Source organism: Athene cunicularia (genome assembly GCF_003259725.1).
Source record: "Athene cunicularia isolate RWA chromosome 18 unlocalized genomic scaffold, athCun1 chr18_part1, whole genome shotgun sequence".
NCBI lineage: Eukaryota > Metazoa > Chordata > Aves > Strigiformes > Strigidae > Athene > Athene cunicularia.
The window spans coordinates 6,755,518-6,771,498 of record NW_020799123.1 but is presented as its reverse complement, the minus strand read 5'-3'; the positions used below and the strand labels follow the sequence as shown (position 1 = coordinate 6,771,498).

At 46.8% G+C, this 15,981-nt stretch overlaps 1 protein-coding gene across 1 annotated transcript in view; it reads right to left on the bottom strand.

The window, feature by feature from the left end:
• The window catches only part of ACSF2 (acyl-CoA synthetase family member 2), a 39,344-nt gene that overhangs the window by 20,671 nt on the left and 2,692 nt on the right, over positions 1-15,981 (bottom strand). Inside the window, exons 2-10 of the mRNA XM_026860828.1 lie at positions 10,059-10,254; positions 8,547-8,675; positions 7,472-7,525; positions 4,665-4,783; positions 4,285-4,447; positions 3,713-3,808; positions 2,664-2,812; positions 1,970-2,061; positions 785-861 (exon numbers count right to left, since the gene is read on the bottom strand). Of these exons, the coding sequence (XP_026716629.1) occupies positions 785-861; positions 1,970-2,061; positions 2,664-2,812; positions 3,713-3,808; positions 4,285-4,447; positions 4,665-4,783; positions 7,472-7,525; positions 8,547-8,675; positions 10,059-10,254 (1,075 nt within the window). The remainder of the gene's footprint in view (positions 1-784; positions 862-1,969; positions 2,062-2,663; positions 2,813-3,712; positions 3,809-4,284; positions 4,448-4,664; positions 4,784-7,471; positions 7,526-8,546; positions 8,676-10,058; positions 10,255-15,981) is intronic.

Below are 15,981 nucleotides of genomic sequence, written 5' to 3'. Positions count from 1 at the left end.
AGCATGATGCCAAAGTTATTTCCTTTAAAGTGAAACAAAAAAACCCTCTTTTCTTGGCTCAGTCATTCACTCACAGGCACACGCGTGCAGATGGCAGGACCTGCTTACAGAACATGTCACCTGGAGTGCCACTGACCCTCTTGCTGGTGGGGTGTCCCCCTCCACACACAGGACATGCTGGTGCTCTTGCACAGGCCAAGGGTGCAGGGACATGCAATGGAGCAGCAGCACACATGCTGCGACACGTGCTGCCCTTCCGACACCACAGTGCCTGGTGCTGCACGTGTGGACGGTGCCGTTCCCATATACAGACTCAAACACGTAGCATGCAACGAGGTTTTACATCTGTGTGCAGGCCGGGATGGTGGAAGAAACCTGACAGTTCCACAGCAAGATGAACACATGCACCCTCCCACACTGATACAAACCAGCAACGCCTCTCCCATAATCATTCATCCTCACAGCATGTACAACAGAAGGCTTTATAAAAGCTTTGAAACACACCAGCAGAAGCCCAGTTTATGACACTGAATGCAATGCCTTCTCTTCTTACAAAGCTTTCTCCCCAGACACCCCACCAAAAACCAGGCAGAATGCCCCTTCTTCCTCCCAGCCCCTCTACATCTTCACTCCTCAGCCTGGCCTCGCACCCACGGTCCCATCACGCCTGATCCCAGCAGCTCTGGTACTGCCGGGTACTGCTGTGGTGCAGAGAGGCCCAAACTCAGGGTCTCACCATGACAAACATCATTTGTAGCTCTAGCCACAGCAATTTACAACTCACCACCATCTCTGGCATGTGCATCTTGGTGATAATCATCTTCATGAGCTCAGGAGGAACAGGGGAACCTGCAATGACCCCTGGAAAAAAAAAGAGGAAAAAGATGACAATACTGGAAACCATCTATTTATTCCCAGAAGCAGCTCCTCAGAAGGTTCTGCTCTTCCAGATTTAAATGTTGGCAAGACCTTTGGGATACACTGGTTCCTGTCAAAATACTTCCTATTTTTATGGATACAGGTCCTAGTTATTCTAGAAGCAAAGGCTGTAGCTAGGCCAGTTTGTCTGAATGAATTAAGAGTTGGCAGGGTTCACTCGTTAAGAAAATAAACTCTATAGCACGAACCTAGTCCAAGCTGCAGTTTCCAATAAGGAAAGATTCAGAGCAGAAAGAGACACAGATTTTTAGCAGGACAAACATTCCCATCGATCATCACCACCATAAAATCAAAAACATTTCCTCCTGCCTTGCACAGAGCAGCCCTTTTGGGAGAGGGCAGATTGCATTTTCACCTGTTCCACCCTAGGATAACAGAGTGAAAAAGCACATAACATACAGGCTTTGCTGGGGAGCAGGATGAGACAGGATCATTTTTCACACAGAGGTGATTAGGTAATCTACTTAAATGTTTCTTTATGCTCCAGCACTATGTTCTCTCCATGCTGTTATTGCCTCAAAAGGGCTGGTGATCTCCCCATTTCGGCTCAGCTATTTCCGAGGCTGGCAGAGAGGAGAGAGCACTCCAGCACACGTTATCACACCCTCTCCAGCGCTTAGATGAATGACTTCAAAAACAGGCAGGAAACTTCAGGTCACAGAAATCACAGAGTAGCTCTGCTGTAGGGACTGCAGCTAAAGCATGCAAAGCATCTGCTGCCACACGGTGGTGGATGGTGAGACGAGAGTCAAACAAAACCAGGATACTCCTGATACCTTCCCTTGCAGATAAAACAGAAAGGTCCTTCCCTAGATTGCCTTAAGATGAAAGAAGAGTCCTAAAACCACATAATTCTTGAAGGAAACCCCCAGGAAAGGAAACATATCATTAAATTAACAGTGAAATAAGGCTCGTGCAACTAAACTCTTCCCTCCAGAACAATTTGTTCACAAAGGTTAATACAGCCTCCCAGCAGGGAACAGTAGTATCCAGTTTCTCGGGATTTTTCCATTTGAGCTGTCAGACTTACCTCCCCGAAGACTTGAAAGGTCATAGGAGTCAAAGTCCGGTTGGGAGAGCATGTCTATAAACATGGTCGGTGTGCCATGTAGGAAGGAGCATCTTCAGGAAAGGGAGAGAAAAGGCAAAGGTGCAGAGCTGGAACCAGGGGCAGCCCCAGCTCAGCACCCCATCCCCTGCCATTGTGTGCAGAGCTGCGGAGCAGCAGCGTGGAGGCAGGCATAGCACGTGGGATCTTCATCAGTGCACATATACATATGTACGTATAAAAATATATATAAATATATATTAAGTGTATTATGAAGGCACCAATGATAGCTCTTTTGTTTTAGAACCTACATGTGAGGAACAAGCTGGAAATGCAACTGTCTCAGCAGCAGAGTCGGACTTGAAGAAGGAGAGCAGATTGTTACATGTGAAAACACAGCAGCCATAGCAAAACAAGACATCACTACACTTTCCAGCCAAAGCTCTGCAGTGACCTGAAGAATCCCATATTTTTGGGAAAAAGAAAAGAGTGACAAACTCCCAGGCACAGCTGAAAAGGCAGGATTTAGGCTGTGCAAGTATGGGCACCAGCAAGCCTGCCTCTCCCATCGTAGGAGGGAAGAGTGGGAGCAATGGCCTGGCAGGCGAGACAAGGGAAGGAAGCACCATCATGAGATAATGATCTCCTCTGTAGCAAGACAGAAAAAACCTCTCACTTCTCTCGAGACACTGCCTCCAGAGCAGCCTTCCCCTCGAAACTTGGCGACGAGAAGATGCAGGAGGACCCGTGCAGAGCCATCACCATGCAGCCTCCAATCGATGCCAGGCAGTGATAGAGGGGTGCGGGGAGCCCAACACGATAGTCCTGGGATCAAGACAAAGACACGAGTGCGGAGAGATCTTTCAGTCCATGACTAGCCCATCTCACTGCTGGAGCTCAAAGATCTGAACAGAAGAGTTTTCCCTGATTCATTTAAATCTTGCTGGAGATCTGACACACACCTGTGTTCCAGTTAGGTGGAAACACGACACTGATGCTTCCTGCTTTCAATAAAAATCAGTTTGAAAAGTTTTCAGTGTCAAAATTTCATTCTGTAATTCTGCAATGCCTTTTCTTTGCTGATCATTTTAGTCTGGTATTGCTTACACATTGTTTTATGATATGCCAGAAAAGAAGAGTGGTAGTGCTATGACTGGCTTGAAATATGCAGGACCTGGGACATGCTATTAATTTTATTTTATTTTTAAGAACACCAAAGGCTCTAAAGACTGATCGAAAGAACCCATCTTTTTTCTGGATCAAAGCTGTTGTGTTAGAAATAACTACTTCAGAACTTCAAAAGAAAATATTTGCCTTTAGCAATATTTAAAAGGAACTACAGATAGAAAGTTCAGATCCTGATGAGTAATGCGACTGTATACATGACATCAAACAAAGTCACGTAAAATAAATTAAAACCTCATTCAATTGAATTCAAAGTCTTGTAATTCAAAATGAGTATTCACCAAAATGAAAAGTGATTTCACATTCTTCCCCCACAAAAAGGCATCTTTTCCCCCCCCCCAAAAAAAAACCCCAAACGTTCACATGTAACTAAAATGTAACAACAATGAAATGAAGAATGTTATGCACACGAGTATCCCTCAACATCATTTGCAGCAAAACATCCTGCTGTTCTGCTGAGCAAGCACCAATGCTCTCCACACAGGTGGGGTCTCTGTGGCAGTGGAGACCACTCCTCACTGTGTTCCCACTGAGACCCACCTGCTCTGTGATCCCCAGCCTCCGACCGATCATATTGGCATTATTCACAACGTTCCTGTGAGACAGGGTGGCTCCTTTGGGGCTTCCCGTTGTCCCCTGAAAGACACAGGGCATTAGGCAATGATGCCACCTTTTCGCATTAGGCAATGATGCCACCTTTTCCAAGGATGAGCTATGTATGCTCTGGGGACATCTCCCAGGCAGATTCTGGGGTGATCTTGCACTTCATTCTCCATTCAGACCTAGAAGACTTTACTTTCTTCTTTAACAACATCTGAATCCCAAACCAAACAAAAAAAATGGTTCAACTTCAGTGGAACCCTCTCACCCTCCATTACCTCTCATTTCAGGACACCATCTAACCTCCATCAGCCCCTGAGAAAGGGCTGAGCAGCAAGAATGGAAGAAGCAAGGGGAAATGCTAGAACATTTCTCCATCCTACAGCAGAAGACAGAACGAAGGCTTGGTCTTGGAGGGCAGAAAAAAAGGATGCTCAGCATCGCATACATCTTTCCATGTGTCCCCAGCAAGGAACCCAACCATGAGGCATGGAGCAGGCAGAAGCACCTACTGAAGTGAACTGGATGTTGATGGGCTCGTTGCAGGAGAGGGTCTGCTGCACGGCTCTTAACTGCTTCATGTGGCTGTTGTCCCCAGCCTGCATCACTTCATCCATGTGGAAGGTGCCAGGCAGCTTGGAGTCCAGTGCGATGACAATGGATAAGTCAGGTAGCCTGGTAGAAAGAAAAATATCATTAACAATAACGGAGCAAGGAGAAAACTGCCCGACTAGGCAGACGCTGGTCAGGGCGAACCTCCAGGACAGCCTAACTTGTTTCTTTCAGATGAGACTGTGTGGATCCTCTAGATCCCGTGTTGTGCAGCTGAGAGGACATAAGGCAGGACACAGCTGTGAGGTCAGTGCAAAGACACCAGATGTTCCTAACTCACCTTTTGCTCTTTATTCCCCCTGGACTCGATTTTTCTAGCTCAGGACATGACTGCTTTAGAATATCATAGTATTTCTGTGTTTTAAATTGAGTGGGAAACACCAGTGCCTTACAGCCAACCTGTGAAGGGAGACAGAAACTCATCAGAAGTCACGTTGGGTTGATGTTTAGGACATGATAAAGAGCAGTCACCACCAACAACAGGTCCATGGCAGCCCTGTGACCCCAGACAGCAAGTGTTAGCCACTAACACCACACCAGGATTTTCTCTATGGCTTGTTTCTATATGCACATGATACAGTGAGCTCTCTCCAGAGAACTGGGAGATTTTTAACTCTTCCCAGTAAGAGCCACAGTGTGCAGTGGTTTAAAAATTCTCTGAAGAGCACGACAGAGATCTTTGCACAGTGGGGGTGCAGCAGCCACGCTCCCAGGGCTGGGGACGTGCCTCAAGCAGGCAGGTTCACTGAGGGCAAATGCAAACCAAGTCCTTACAGCTGTGTACCCACAAAACCCCACAAGTGCAGGGCAGGGTGCCGTTACTACACGCCCAGCACCCCGAGCCCCGATCCAGGCGTGCAGCTGGTGCTTTGCTCCTGCCCGACAGTCAGTTCAGGATGGGCTGGTGGCTTTTTGTTGGGCAAAAGAGCAGAGCTGCAGCCTGAGGTTCCCTCTTCTCCCAGAATCAAAATTTCTCATTGTGAGCACAAGGCAAGCAACTGATTTTTCAGATTAGAGTCCCAATATAACAAATAGCTGAGTCCCAAAATATTAAAGAAAAAAAAAATTTCATTTGAGTCAATTTGAAATGAGTATTTTTGAGGAATTTTGGAAGAACAAGGAAACCTAAAGACTGCCTCTCAGGTCAAGCCAAGGTTTTGCTGTGAGTTTTTTTTAAGGTGTTCCATTTCGTAAGATTTTTCCACTTCTTTTTAAAGCATTAGCTATTTTGAAAGTTAAAACATTTTTCATTCAGCCTTTACATTTATATAATACTGAAACAATGCGCTTCAATTGCTCCAAGAATTTCTATTTCTTCTTCAGCAGAGATTTGCTGAATTTGACCCAGATTTGCAAACTGCTTTCATCTTCCAAAAAAGGCATTCTTGTCAAGTAAACTATTTACATAAATGATTTACTTGGTTATTTTCATTATTTTCCCAAGGCCCATGAAATAAGATGACCAAGCTATGCCAATAAATTATTTATAAGTACCTTTTGGGGTTTGTCAAAGGGGAAGACAAACATTTGCTCTAATTTTTGGAACAGTCTGCCCAGAACCCAGGGGACTAAGTCTGTTCTAGGATGGTTTGGGCCTTTGTAACTTTTTACTATTAGCTCCTTCAAATGACTATTCTGGTTGAACTAGCTTTGCAAAACAGATGCTATGTGAGGAGAGCAAGGCAGATGCTCCATGAGATAAGGTGTCTAGTTGGGCATCTCCCACTTGGCCTCAACCTGAATGGCAGCAGATCTGTCTTCAGAAGCCCTGTCATATGAAAGCTGTCATCAGTTCACTTTTACAAAGCCCTGGCAATACAGCAGGATTCAGAGGATTAATTATTCTGCTTGTATTTCTGTATCTACCAAAGGGAGGGAACCTGATGGAGCAAGAAAGGGATGCTGGAAGAGATGTCCTTCACGGCAGCACAATCATAATGTGTGAAAACAGGAGTGACACCAGTGAGACTACTGCAGAAGGATTAAAGGGTGAAATGGGAACTCAAACTGCAGCCCAGCAACTGAATTACCGAGTTACTGATGGAAAAGTCTCTGCTGGTAGAAATTATCGACTTCTTTCTAGGTAAAGTCAGAACTTGTATGGTGCTGGGAAGACCCAGATGTGGTTCCAGCTTCTCTAATATCAGCCATTGATTTAAAGCTGAACAAACCACAGTTGAGTAAGTTAGCTCCTTAATCTTATGATTAATTTCTAGTTGTCAAATTATTAGTAGCCTGGATTCCTCATTACTGGAGCTAAGGAGCCAGCACAGTTTAAACTGATTGGCACTCTGCACGTTGCAAACTCAAACCCAGGCAGGGATATGAGGGTAGCTGAGGCAGCCACAGTCAGACAGCAGAAAGATGTCAAGCAGTGGCAGTACCTAGGACTTAAACCAGGTTAAACTCTAGGCCACCAAGGCCTAGGACAAATCTGGGAAGGAGAAATCCAGCTATCAAGTAGGCTGGTCCTTTCTATGCCTTCCTCCTTTCTGCTTTCAAGGTTAAAATCCCAGATGGTGATTTTTGCCCCGAGCAGGAGGCAGGCAGGGTGGCACTGAGCCAAGGAGGGCAGCCACAGCTTTTGCTCCCTGGCAGGCTGGAGCATGAGTGTGGGAAAGTTAGAACCGATTTAAGACAGATGTTGCCCCTACAGATTGCAGACATACTCTGTTACTACATAGTCTCTGCTGTCCTGGCTGCCAGCCTTTTGGGTAGTCCCTGGGTCAGATATTTAGTCTTGCCTTGTTTTCTTCATTCCCTTGTAAACAACTGCTGGCAGGTGTGGTTGTTATTGATGCAATATTGGCAGTACATGGTTATTAGCAGAGAGAGAGGAATGAGAAGGATGCAGAAGTCTCCATCAGACAGGCTGGCAGCCACAGGGAACAGCAGACATGACCACTTAACTGCAGCTTTGTCCCCTTGGTCACTGCGCGGCCACCACCAGCCTCACTCTCCCTGATGTATCCAAGTCTTAAGCAGAAGCTCATCTGTGCTGTGTCCCCACTATCCCCTTTAACTGATGGCTGCTTATACAAGTCCTCACAATGAATCATTAGCATTACCAGCGAGTGCCATACAAACCTTCCTGAGGACAAACTCCAGCTCAAGGGCCTGGTAGGCTGGATTCACAGATACCTGAAGAGGGAGAAACAAGAAGGCTGATCAGTCTTAAGTCTTACCCTTGCTTTGAGAGCCCTCTCCCCTAACACATTCCAGACAAAAAGCTCCCTCAGGGGTAAGCCCCACTCAAAGCCTCTCCTTCAACACACAGAACAAAGAGCTCACCACCACAGAGATTCACCAGAAAAAGTAGGTGAATCCTGCTTTTGCATGAATGAAAACAATCAAAAAAACCCATAAGAGATTTATGTGAGGTCACACAGTCAAAACAGAGTTTCAGGAACAGAAGTCAAACCTCCTGTCTCCCAGGAAGCCATTCAGTAAACTAAACTGAAGATTCAAAACTCAAGTGCAAGTCAGGTTTCTTGATAGACAATCATGAAAATGCCAGCTTTCCCCTGTCCAACTCTCCACAAAAGCAGTATTAGCCCCTGGAGTCGAGTTCACCATCAGGTTCATACTGAGCCATGCTCATCCACCTGGTTACTGTGTCTTAGCAGACACTAGGATGAAGAAAAAGGACCAGGGTGCAGTCCTTACCATGGTGCAGTGTCCAAATAAGATGCATTTTGGTGAATGTACCAGGTCATACGATCAAATAAAAATTGGCTTTTGTGTATATGCAGCTTGGACTACATTTTTAAGCAAGCATTTGCACCATGAAGCAATACAGGCCCTATTTAAAAGGGATCTAAATAGCCAGTAACTGTTTAGGACAGCAGCATGCTACATAAAAATGATCCTATAGGCAAAAGCACATCTCTGCCTACCATCAGCTGCTGCAAGCTAGCTCACAGCAGTCCATGTCTTGCTGCTCCTTCCTCTGCAGTCTGCTTTCCTACATAGTGGAGGACAAAGATGCAGAGGGCTGCACAGATCTTGTTTAAATAGTGGATTCAGTTATAGCCAACACACTGGGCAAGAGCATGGAAAAAAGAGACAACAAACTTTCCTCTCCAGTATTTTCTATGGCTTCTTTGTCTCCATTTCCTTTCCCAACAGACAGCTAAAAACCCAGACACAGCAAACCCCTTACCAGGATGATTCCTGCCTGGGCAGTTGCAAACTGCATGAGAACCCACTCATATTTATTGGGACCCCACATCCCGAGCCGGTCTCCCTTCTTCAAGCCAAGAGCCAGAAGCCCAGCTGCTGCCTGGTCCACCTGTAAAATACAGAAGCCTGAGGATCACACACAGGATTGCAGTGGGGGATATTCGTCTCCAGGCACTGCTTTCTGGGTAAAAAGCATCCTCTTTGCAACTGAAAATGGACAGAATGTACCTTTGATGCACAGTCTGACAGCCTATTGCTGCAGCAGCAGCATCTTCTGAGCCACAGAGCACAGACCAGCCCCTGCTTAGCAGGTTGGCTGAAAGCATAAAAATAACATGTGTGGAACCATACAACAAAGCAGTAAGGAAAACAAAATAGGCAATTATGTACAAATAGTTGTAAATTAATTCTTGCCCAAAGACTATTTAGTGTCTAGCTCCTCAGCAACTCAACTTAGGACCAAACCTTACCCATATGCTGAGCCCATCTACACTGCTGGATCAGCCTCCACTCTGGCATATTACTTCTAAAAGGATTCTGGTGAAGAAAACTGTGTCAAGTGATTTTTGACCAGTTTGGGGTTCCTATCCTCATTCAGCCACTGTATTAGCATGATTTTGCAAGACGGTAAGTGTGTTTCAGGTGTGCAGATGTACGTATAAATACTCTGAGGTATTCAGGAATGTTTTTACAGTTTTGCAAAGTCCTGAAGTGGATTTAAAAAAACTACCCTCTAGGAGATATGAATTTGAGGAATAGCTGTTCTCTGATTTAGTTCTAAATTACAGCCTACTTTTTAAAATTAGAGTAAACACAGCTAATCTTACTTATCTGAATGGATGTAACCAAAACACTAGTAAATCTAAAAAACTCCCAATTTTTCCTATCCAAGATCATTATCACAGATTTAATAGAATATTTGTAGGTGGTTAGCCTTGAAATATTGCCCCTCCATTCAGAATACGTATAAACATATATTTGTATGTAATATGCACACATACATATACACACCCACGCCCATTTTTTAATATGATATCAAGACCAAGTCCTTGACTTTGCTCAGCTGCCTTTGTGTTTGGACTAGAAAACTCCACGTGCTCAGGACCTCGGACAGTCAGAGCAGAGTGACTAATACAAGAATTGGAGCCTACTCCAGTGGAAAACAAACCCATGACTCAGCCCAAAACAGATAGGTGTGATAGTTTTTAAGTATGAAGGTTCATTCTGGGATACACAGCCAGCATTTTGCATACACTGCTTTCTCCCTTTGATCCCAAGATTCTAAGTAGGACAAAAGCAGCACATGCCTGTCGGAGGTTTGTTGGGGACAGGCTGTTACCCTCTGCTCAGGGCTGGGATGAAGATCTGTACATGACACACCTCATTCCTGAGCTGAGCAATGAAACCATTTCGGTTTCTCTGTTCTCCAACATGCCTGCTGCTGCCATTATCCACCCACCTGGGCTGTCCGAGGGGCAAACCAGGCACTCACCTCCTCTTTGAACTGAGCAAACGTCTTCCGAACCCCATCTCGGCAGAAGACCAAGGCGTGGCGGTCAGGAAACCGCTCAGCAGTCTCATCAAGGCACTGGCCAACGGTTCTGGTGAGAAGGGCAATGTCTGAGGTCCCCTGGACATAGCTGTTGGTCAGCCTGTGGGAGCTAGAAGGCATCCCTGTGTGCAAGGCACTGTGAAAGAAAAGGAGAAGAGTATATTTTTAAATACAACCCATCAATAAAATTCTCCCCATCTGGAAGGATTATCAAGCTGCCAACGGTACCAGGAGTACCCAACACACATCCCCACTCTGGTGAGAACCATAGGCAGCTGCTTCATCAAGTCATGAAGACATCTGAAAGCACTTGGAAAGCATGTGCAGCAGCCTGGGGGGGGCACTGGGCAGGCAGACGGCCATAGTAACCCCAGTACCCCCACTCAGAGCTGCCCACAGTGGCAGGCAGCACAGGCAGAGCCTCCATCCATCCCCCAGAAACCAGGACCCTGCTCACTGACAGGGAAGGAGCCTGCACCAGCTCTGCAGGCTGGGCTCAGCCTGCTCCTACAGTCATTCATCTGGGGTGAACACTACCCAGACATATTGTGATATCTGAGCAGATCAGGGACTCCACAGTTTACTGAGAGATGGCAACTGAGTTTGGTCTTTCTGCAGCATTAAAGAGTGCAAATAACTTGGAAGGAACACAGTCAAAGCAGGTTGTGGGGAAATTCCTCCAACTGGTTTCTCTCCGCTGGAAAGAGCAGACAATTCATAAAGTTAAGATTAACTTTCTGTCATTTTATCAGTCTTCAGAATGGTCTGCAGAGAAGACTCTAATCTTGCAGAATAAAAACTGTTTAGAAGAGTTCAAAGAAGTTGAGCTGTAAGTGAGAGGCATTTGCAAAATAATGGTCTGTGTATACAACAGCAAGCAGGCTGTACATGCTTTACTACCTCTGCCAGATAGACTGCAAAGAGTTTACTGTACTGAAGATAGAATCAGTAAAATGAGGAACTATCAGTGAGATGAGGGGGCAGGGAGATATGCAGAGGCAATAATACATCGGGCTCACAGGGTGGAGGAGGCTACTACAGCCACTGCAAACACGGGACAGAGTGGGAGGAAGAAAGCAGGGAGGTGTTTCAGCAGAGCAGCACCTGGCCAGGAATGGCATGAGAGGCTCCTCGAGAGGAGCACAGAGACGTGCTGGAGAGGGAGCAATGAGATATGAACAAGGCAGTAGGGAAAACAATTTTTAAATCATTAAGACTTTCACGAGGTACAATCATCAGCGCAAAAGCAGCAACCTCCCCTCAAACCAGAGCTCCTGACCACCCAAGTGCTGCAGTCCTTGGCCCGGTTTCTCTCTACTTCCTCCTGCTCTGAGCCTCTCTCTACCCCAGCAGCCAACCCCTGCCACACTGCCCTTCACCCTGGGCAGCCCCCCGAATTCTCTGTCCCTCCTCACTTCTTCCTTGCCTCCCTCCATGCTCTCAGCTCCTCCACTCCCACCTTAGGAGATGACCAGGAAGGACAGGATCAAAGCAATGCTTTGTGGAGTGCATAGCTCAGAGGCAATGCCCTGTGTGTGCAGACTCAATGTATATTGGGGGGGATCCACTGGAGAGGAAAACCAGATCAGCCTGTACTCAGTTTTCCCCCATTCATTATGGGATCAATGTTCTGCAAAGACTTGGTGCTGTTTACCATAGACTTGTTTTCCTGACCATGAGAAACAAAACCTAGCATGGTTACTTCCTCTGGGGGATGGAGTTCAGTCTTGAGAGCAGCACAAGATTTTTACCTTCTGAGAACTAAGCAACTGGCCTGACCCTCTTCCCCTCACTGTTTTTCAGCAGATCAAGGGTTGTGCAACTCCCACTGATTCTGTTTGGATGTCCCTCCCAGCAGAGCTCTTAGGCAACTCGCATCAAGACTGTAGGGCTGCCCAAGGAGGAGGAGAGAGAACAAGCACTAAACTAAACTATCAGTTAGTTTGAAAGCTCCTGGGCAAGGCATGCATATAAACTAGGAAATGAAAGAAAGCTCTGCAGAAAAAAAGCCTTTATAGATATGGATTATATAAAATAAAGGTTGAAAAAGGTCTCCCTAACTCACGGGAAGGAAGAACACTCCTGGGAAAGCAGTAAAAGCCACTGCAACCACTGCCACGGCCACTCGCTGTTTGAAACTGCAACCAGAGAAGCCACTGTCCCATCACTGTCAGGTGGTCTCAGACAACCACCTCCAGTGGGACGAGGAAATCACAGGCTGTTTGCAAAAATGTTTAATGGAGACAATCACACTCACATCTCTCTAAAGCCAAGCTGCCTCCAGTTACACTCTGCTTTTCTCTGGCAGCTCAGGCACAGAGAGATGTCCCTGCTCACTCCCACAGCCTGAGAAGGGCTGGAGCGGCCGGAGAGCAGCTGCTGACATGGTTGTGCAAGAGCACTTTCCCTGAGCACTGTCTCAGGGGTCACTGGGAGCCAAGCAGGCTTGGCACTGGGCTGGAGTGGGACTAAGTAAACACAAGCATTTCATGGACTGGACAGTTCCTCCGGGGATACCAGCTAAGGAACTCACTGGTAAAAAAAATTTGGTCCAACTCATTCTTTTACTACGCGCCTGAAAAACAAAAATCAAAAGGGTAGGAAAAACTGTTAGAAAATTCAGATTGTGAGAAAATTAAATCAAAATCAAAAATGTCTTGCTGAAAGAGTCTCCTGATCTCTGCAGTCACCCTTCAAGATGTACTTGCGCAACGCTGTATTGCCAACAAAAGGTGTGATATTTCACTCTGTCATGCCTTAGCAAAGCCCTAAGCAGACTAGGCCTTCTGGTCTTACTGTCTCAATGTTTTCCAGGCCCAAAGAGTTTCCCTGACCTCACAGGAACCAGACTGTCACACTAAATGCAAGAAGGTGCAAAGCCAAAGCCAAATGACAGTTCTACCTCCAGTCTCCATGGCTACGGCTTCCTCCCTACCCCCAAACATGGGGATGAAAGAATATCAAAGAGCAGTAAAAGATGTCTTTATAAAGCCCTGCACTCCAAAACACTGTGAAAATACTGCTGGTTCTCCTTACGGTGTGAAAACACACACAGCTTGCTCTCAAACATCCCAAGCATTCACATCCTCAAATAAAAGCACCAGAACCTTTGAAATTAGAGCCTAAGATATCTCTGATCATAACACAGAGTCACTAACTCCTCACAAAGCACTTGCTCACATGGTTTCTTCAAATACATTAAGGAAAGCAAAATTCACAGCTGTCATCTACCTTGAGCTCCCCGAATTCTAGCCTGGCATTCACATGTGTTTCAGCATTTCTGTATCACTTATCTCCTGGCCACAACAGAAGTGAAAGGTGTGGGATAAAACACAGCAGGCTGCTGGAAACACTGGGGATCAGGGATGAGGCAGATACAGGATACATGCATTATCAGTAGCATCATGCTGGAAATATGTAGGGTTGGTCTCCCTCTTGCCTATAGCAAACAGCAAGTGTATATTCTGTGCTGAAAGAATGTATCAAGAGTCCTGTACAAAGGAAGAATCCAAAGGAGTTAGAAATAATCTTTTTGTTCATCTTTGTTACAGAAAGCAAGTAATAAACCCTCCGCCTCTTCCTATGAAGCAGCTGGTACTGCTGGAGATAAAATGAGACCAATGGTCTGATGGTCTGCTCTTACAGCAGCTCTCATTTCCCTGACTCAGCTGGAGAAGAGCAAATAAAACTGCCTGCTCTTGGGTCTCATCGTAGACTGTTAAGCACTACTTTTAGAGAGCACATGCCTTCTGTTGGCAAGACATTCCAGCAGCAAGTCAGCCTGCGATGCCTGCAAAGGAGCCAGCCTCATCATCAGGCTGCTCCTGCAGAACTCGGTAACCCGGGAGTTCAGCGGCGCGACTGAATGGAGAAACATCAGAGACGCGGGGAAAACGCAGCCCCTCCCCATCTCATGCGAAAGGCAGGCAAGCAGCCCAAGGCTGGCAGACCCAGAAAGCACTCCTGCCTGATGGCCACAAGCCGAAACGATCAGACTTAAGCAAGTACTCTCCACTAAATCCTAGGAGCTCTTTGTATTTCTCTCTGAATAGCCCCAACTAACATTTTATAGCTGTTGATATAAGATAACCAGCTTCATTTTTCACCTTTAACTCTTCAGCCTCTGTGGAAATTATCAGCATGGGTGAGAGATGAACACAAGGCAGAGGCACGAGCAAAACCTCCTGTCCCCTACGACGAACACACACACAAGCTCCCGCTTTGCTGCTGCAAAGGACATTGACCTGATCTGTGGTGCCATCCCCACCACACGTGGATGAAAGGCTCTGCCCTCCCAGGGCTTGGGAACTGTCCTGACTACAAAGTTCATACTCAGAGAGGTTCACAGACTCCCCAGCCAGTTCCTTTGCGTATGGACATCTACCAGGAGCTTGTCTCCCCAGAGTAAGAGCTTTTGAGTCCTTTATGTAACACGGCTGCAACAAAAGGGTGGTGAAATTTAACCCAGCCCTGTCCTTACCTCTTCTTTACTCTTTTAAAAAATCCTGTTGACTAAAGAGTTAACCATGTTCTTCTTTTTTTTTTTTTTTTTTTTTTTTTTTTTTTTTTTTTTTTTTTTGGTTTGAGGAAGGATCAAGTCCCCAGAGTTTTCAGGCTCCTACTTTTTGTTTACATTTTCCACCTCTCTCCCCTCTTCCTGCCAAGAGGATAAATACCACTTAAGACTAGGAACAGAATTTAATAAACGTTTTTTTATAATGCTACTAGAAAGAGTTTACTTCTCTAAATACATGGCCTTCTCCAAGTGCTCTGTGCTCCTGCCCCTCAGTTTCACTTCTGGGCTGGAGTCCCAGCTGCAGTGAACTCTGTTGTGCTTCCTTTCTGATCCCCTTTCCTAAAGACAGATTTGACAGAGAGGGCAATCTTGGCTCCAGCCACACACATGGACTTCAGCCACTCACTCCTAATCTCAACCCAGATGAAAAGAAACACCCGGACCCTGCATGTGGGAAAAAAAGGGCTGCTCCCCATGGTTCCTGGGGAATTGTTCCCTGAAAGTCACACCTCCTGGTGCATGTGAGGCTCTGAGTCTCAACTAATCCTTCAAACCCTTTCTCAAAGCCAGTGGCTTTCCTATCCCTGTTCTTCCCCACGAACTTGCTCCAAGAGGCAGCACTGAAGGAAGGCAAAGAACTGGCCTGAGCCCCCAAACCCCAGAGCTCTTCAGTGCCCTAGACCTGCTGGCACCCCAGTGCCCCCCCACCTCCCCCCCAGGGGTGCACATGGCCACAGGAGGACAGGGACACTGCCTGGACAAAGCCTACAAGTCAGAGCACTGCAAGAGGATGGAGAAGCTGTTTGATACTTCTGATGTTACTGCAGTCAGGACAGAGTTGCTGCACAAAGATTTAAGCTCAGCCCTGGGCACATGTTCACATCCCTCCGCAGACTGCACGGGGCTTATCCCTGGTCCCCTCCCAGGCCGGAGGAAGGCAGACCCGGGAGATGCAGCCTCTCTTCTACCACTTTGGAGGGCTTTTGGGGGAAGCCAAGGGACAGTGACACACACCGAGAGCAAAACCTCCTTCTGAGCCTGCCTTCCCTGCATGCAGCCACCCACCCGGCCGGACACCCACATCACTCTGCAGCTGCCCTAGAGCCCCTGACCCCATCACTCACGGCCTCCATCCCCTAGAGCCCTCATCCCTGTCCCTACAGCCTCCTCATCCTCCGCCCCACAGCCTTCCATCCTCTGTAGCTCCCATCCCCCCTCACCCAGGGCCCCCTATAGCCCCCCATCCCCAGTCCCTACAACTCTCCAGCCCCTCTACACACCATCCCCTCCCACCCAGGGCCCCCTGTCCCCCGTAGCCCCCCATCCCCAGTCCCTACAACTCTCCAG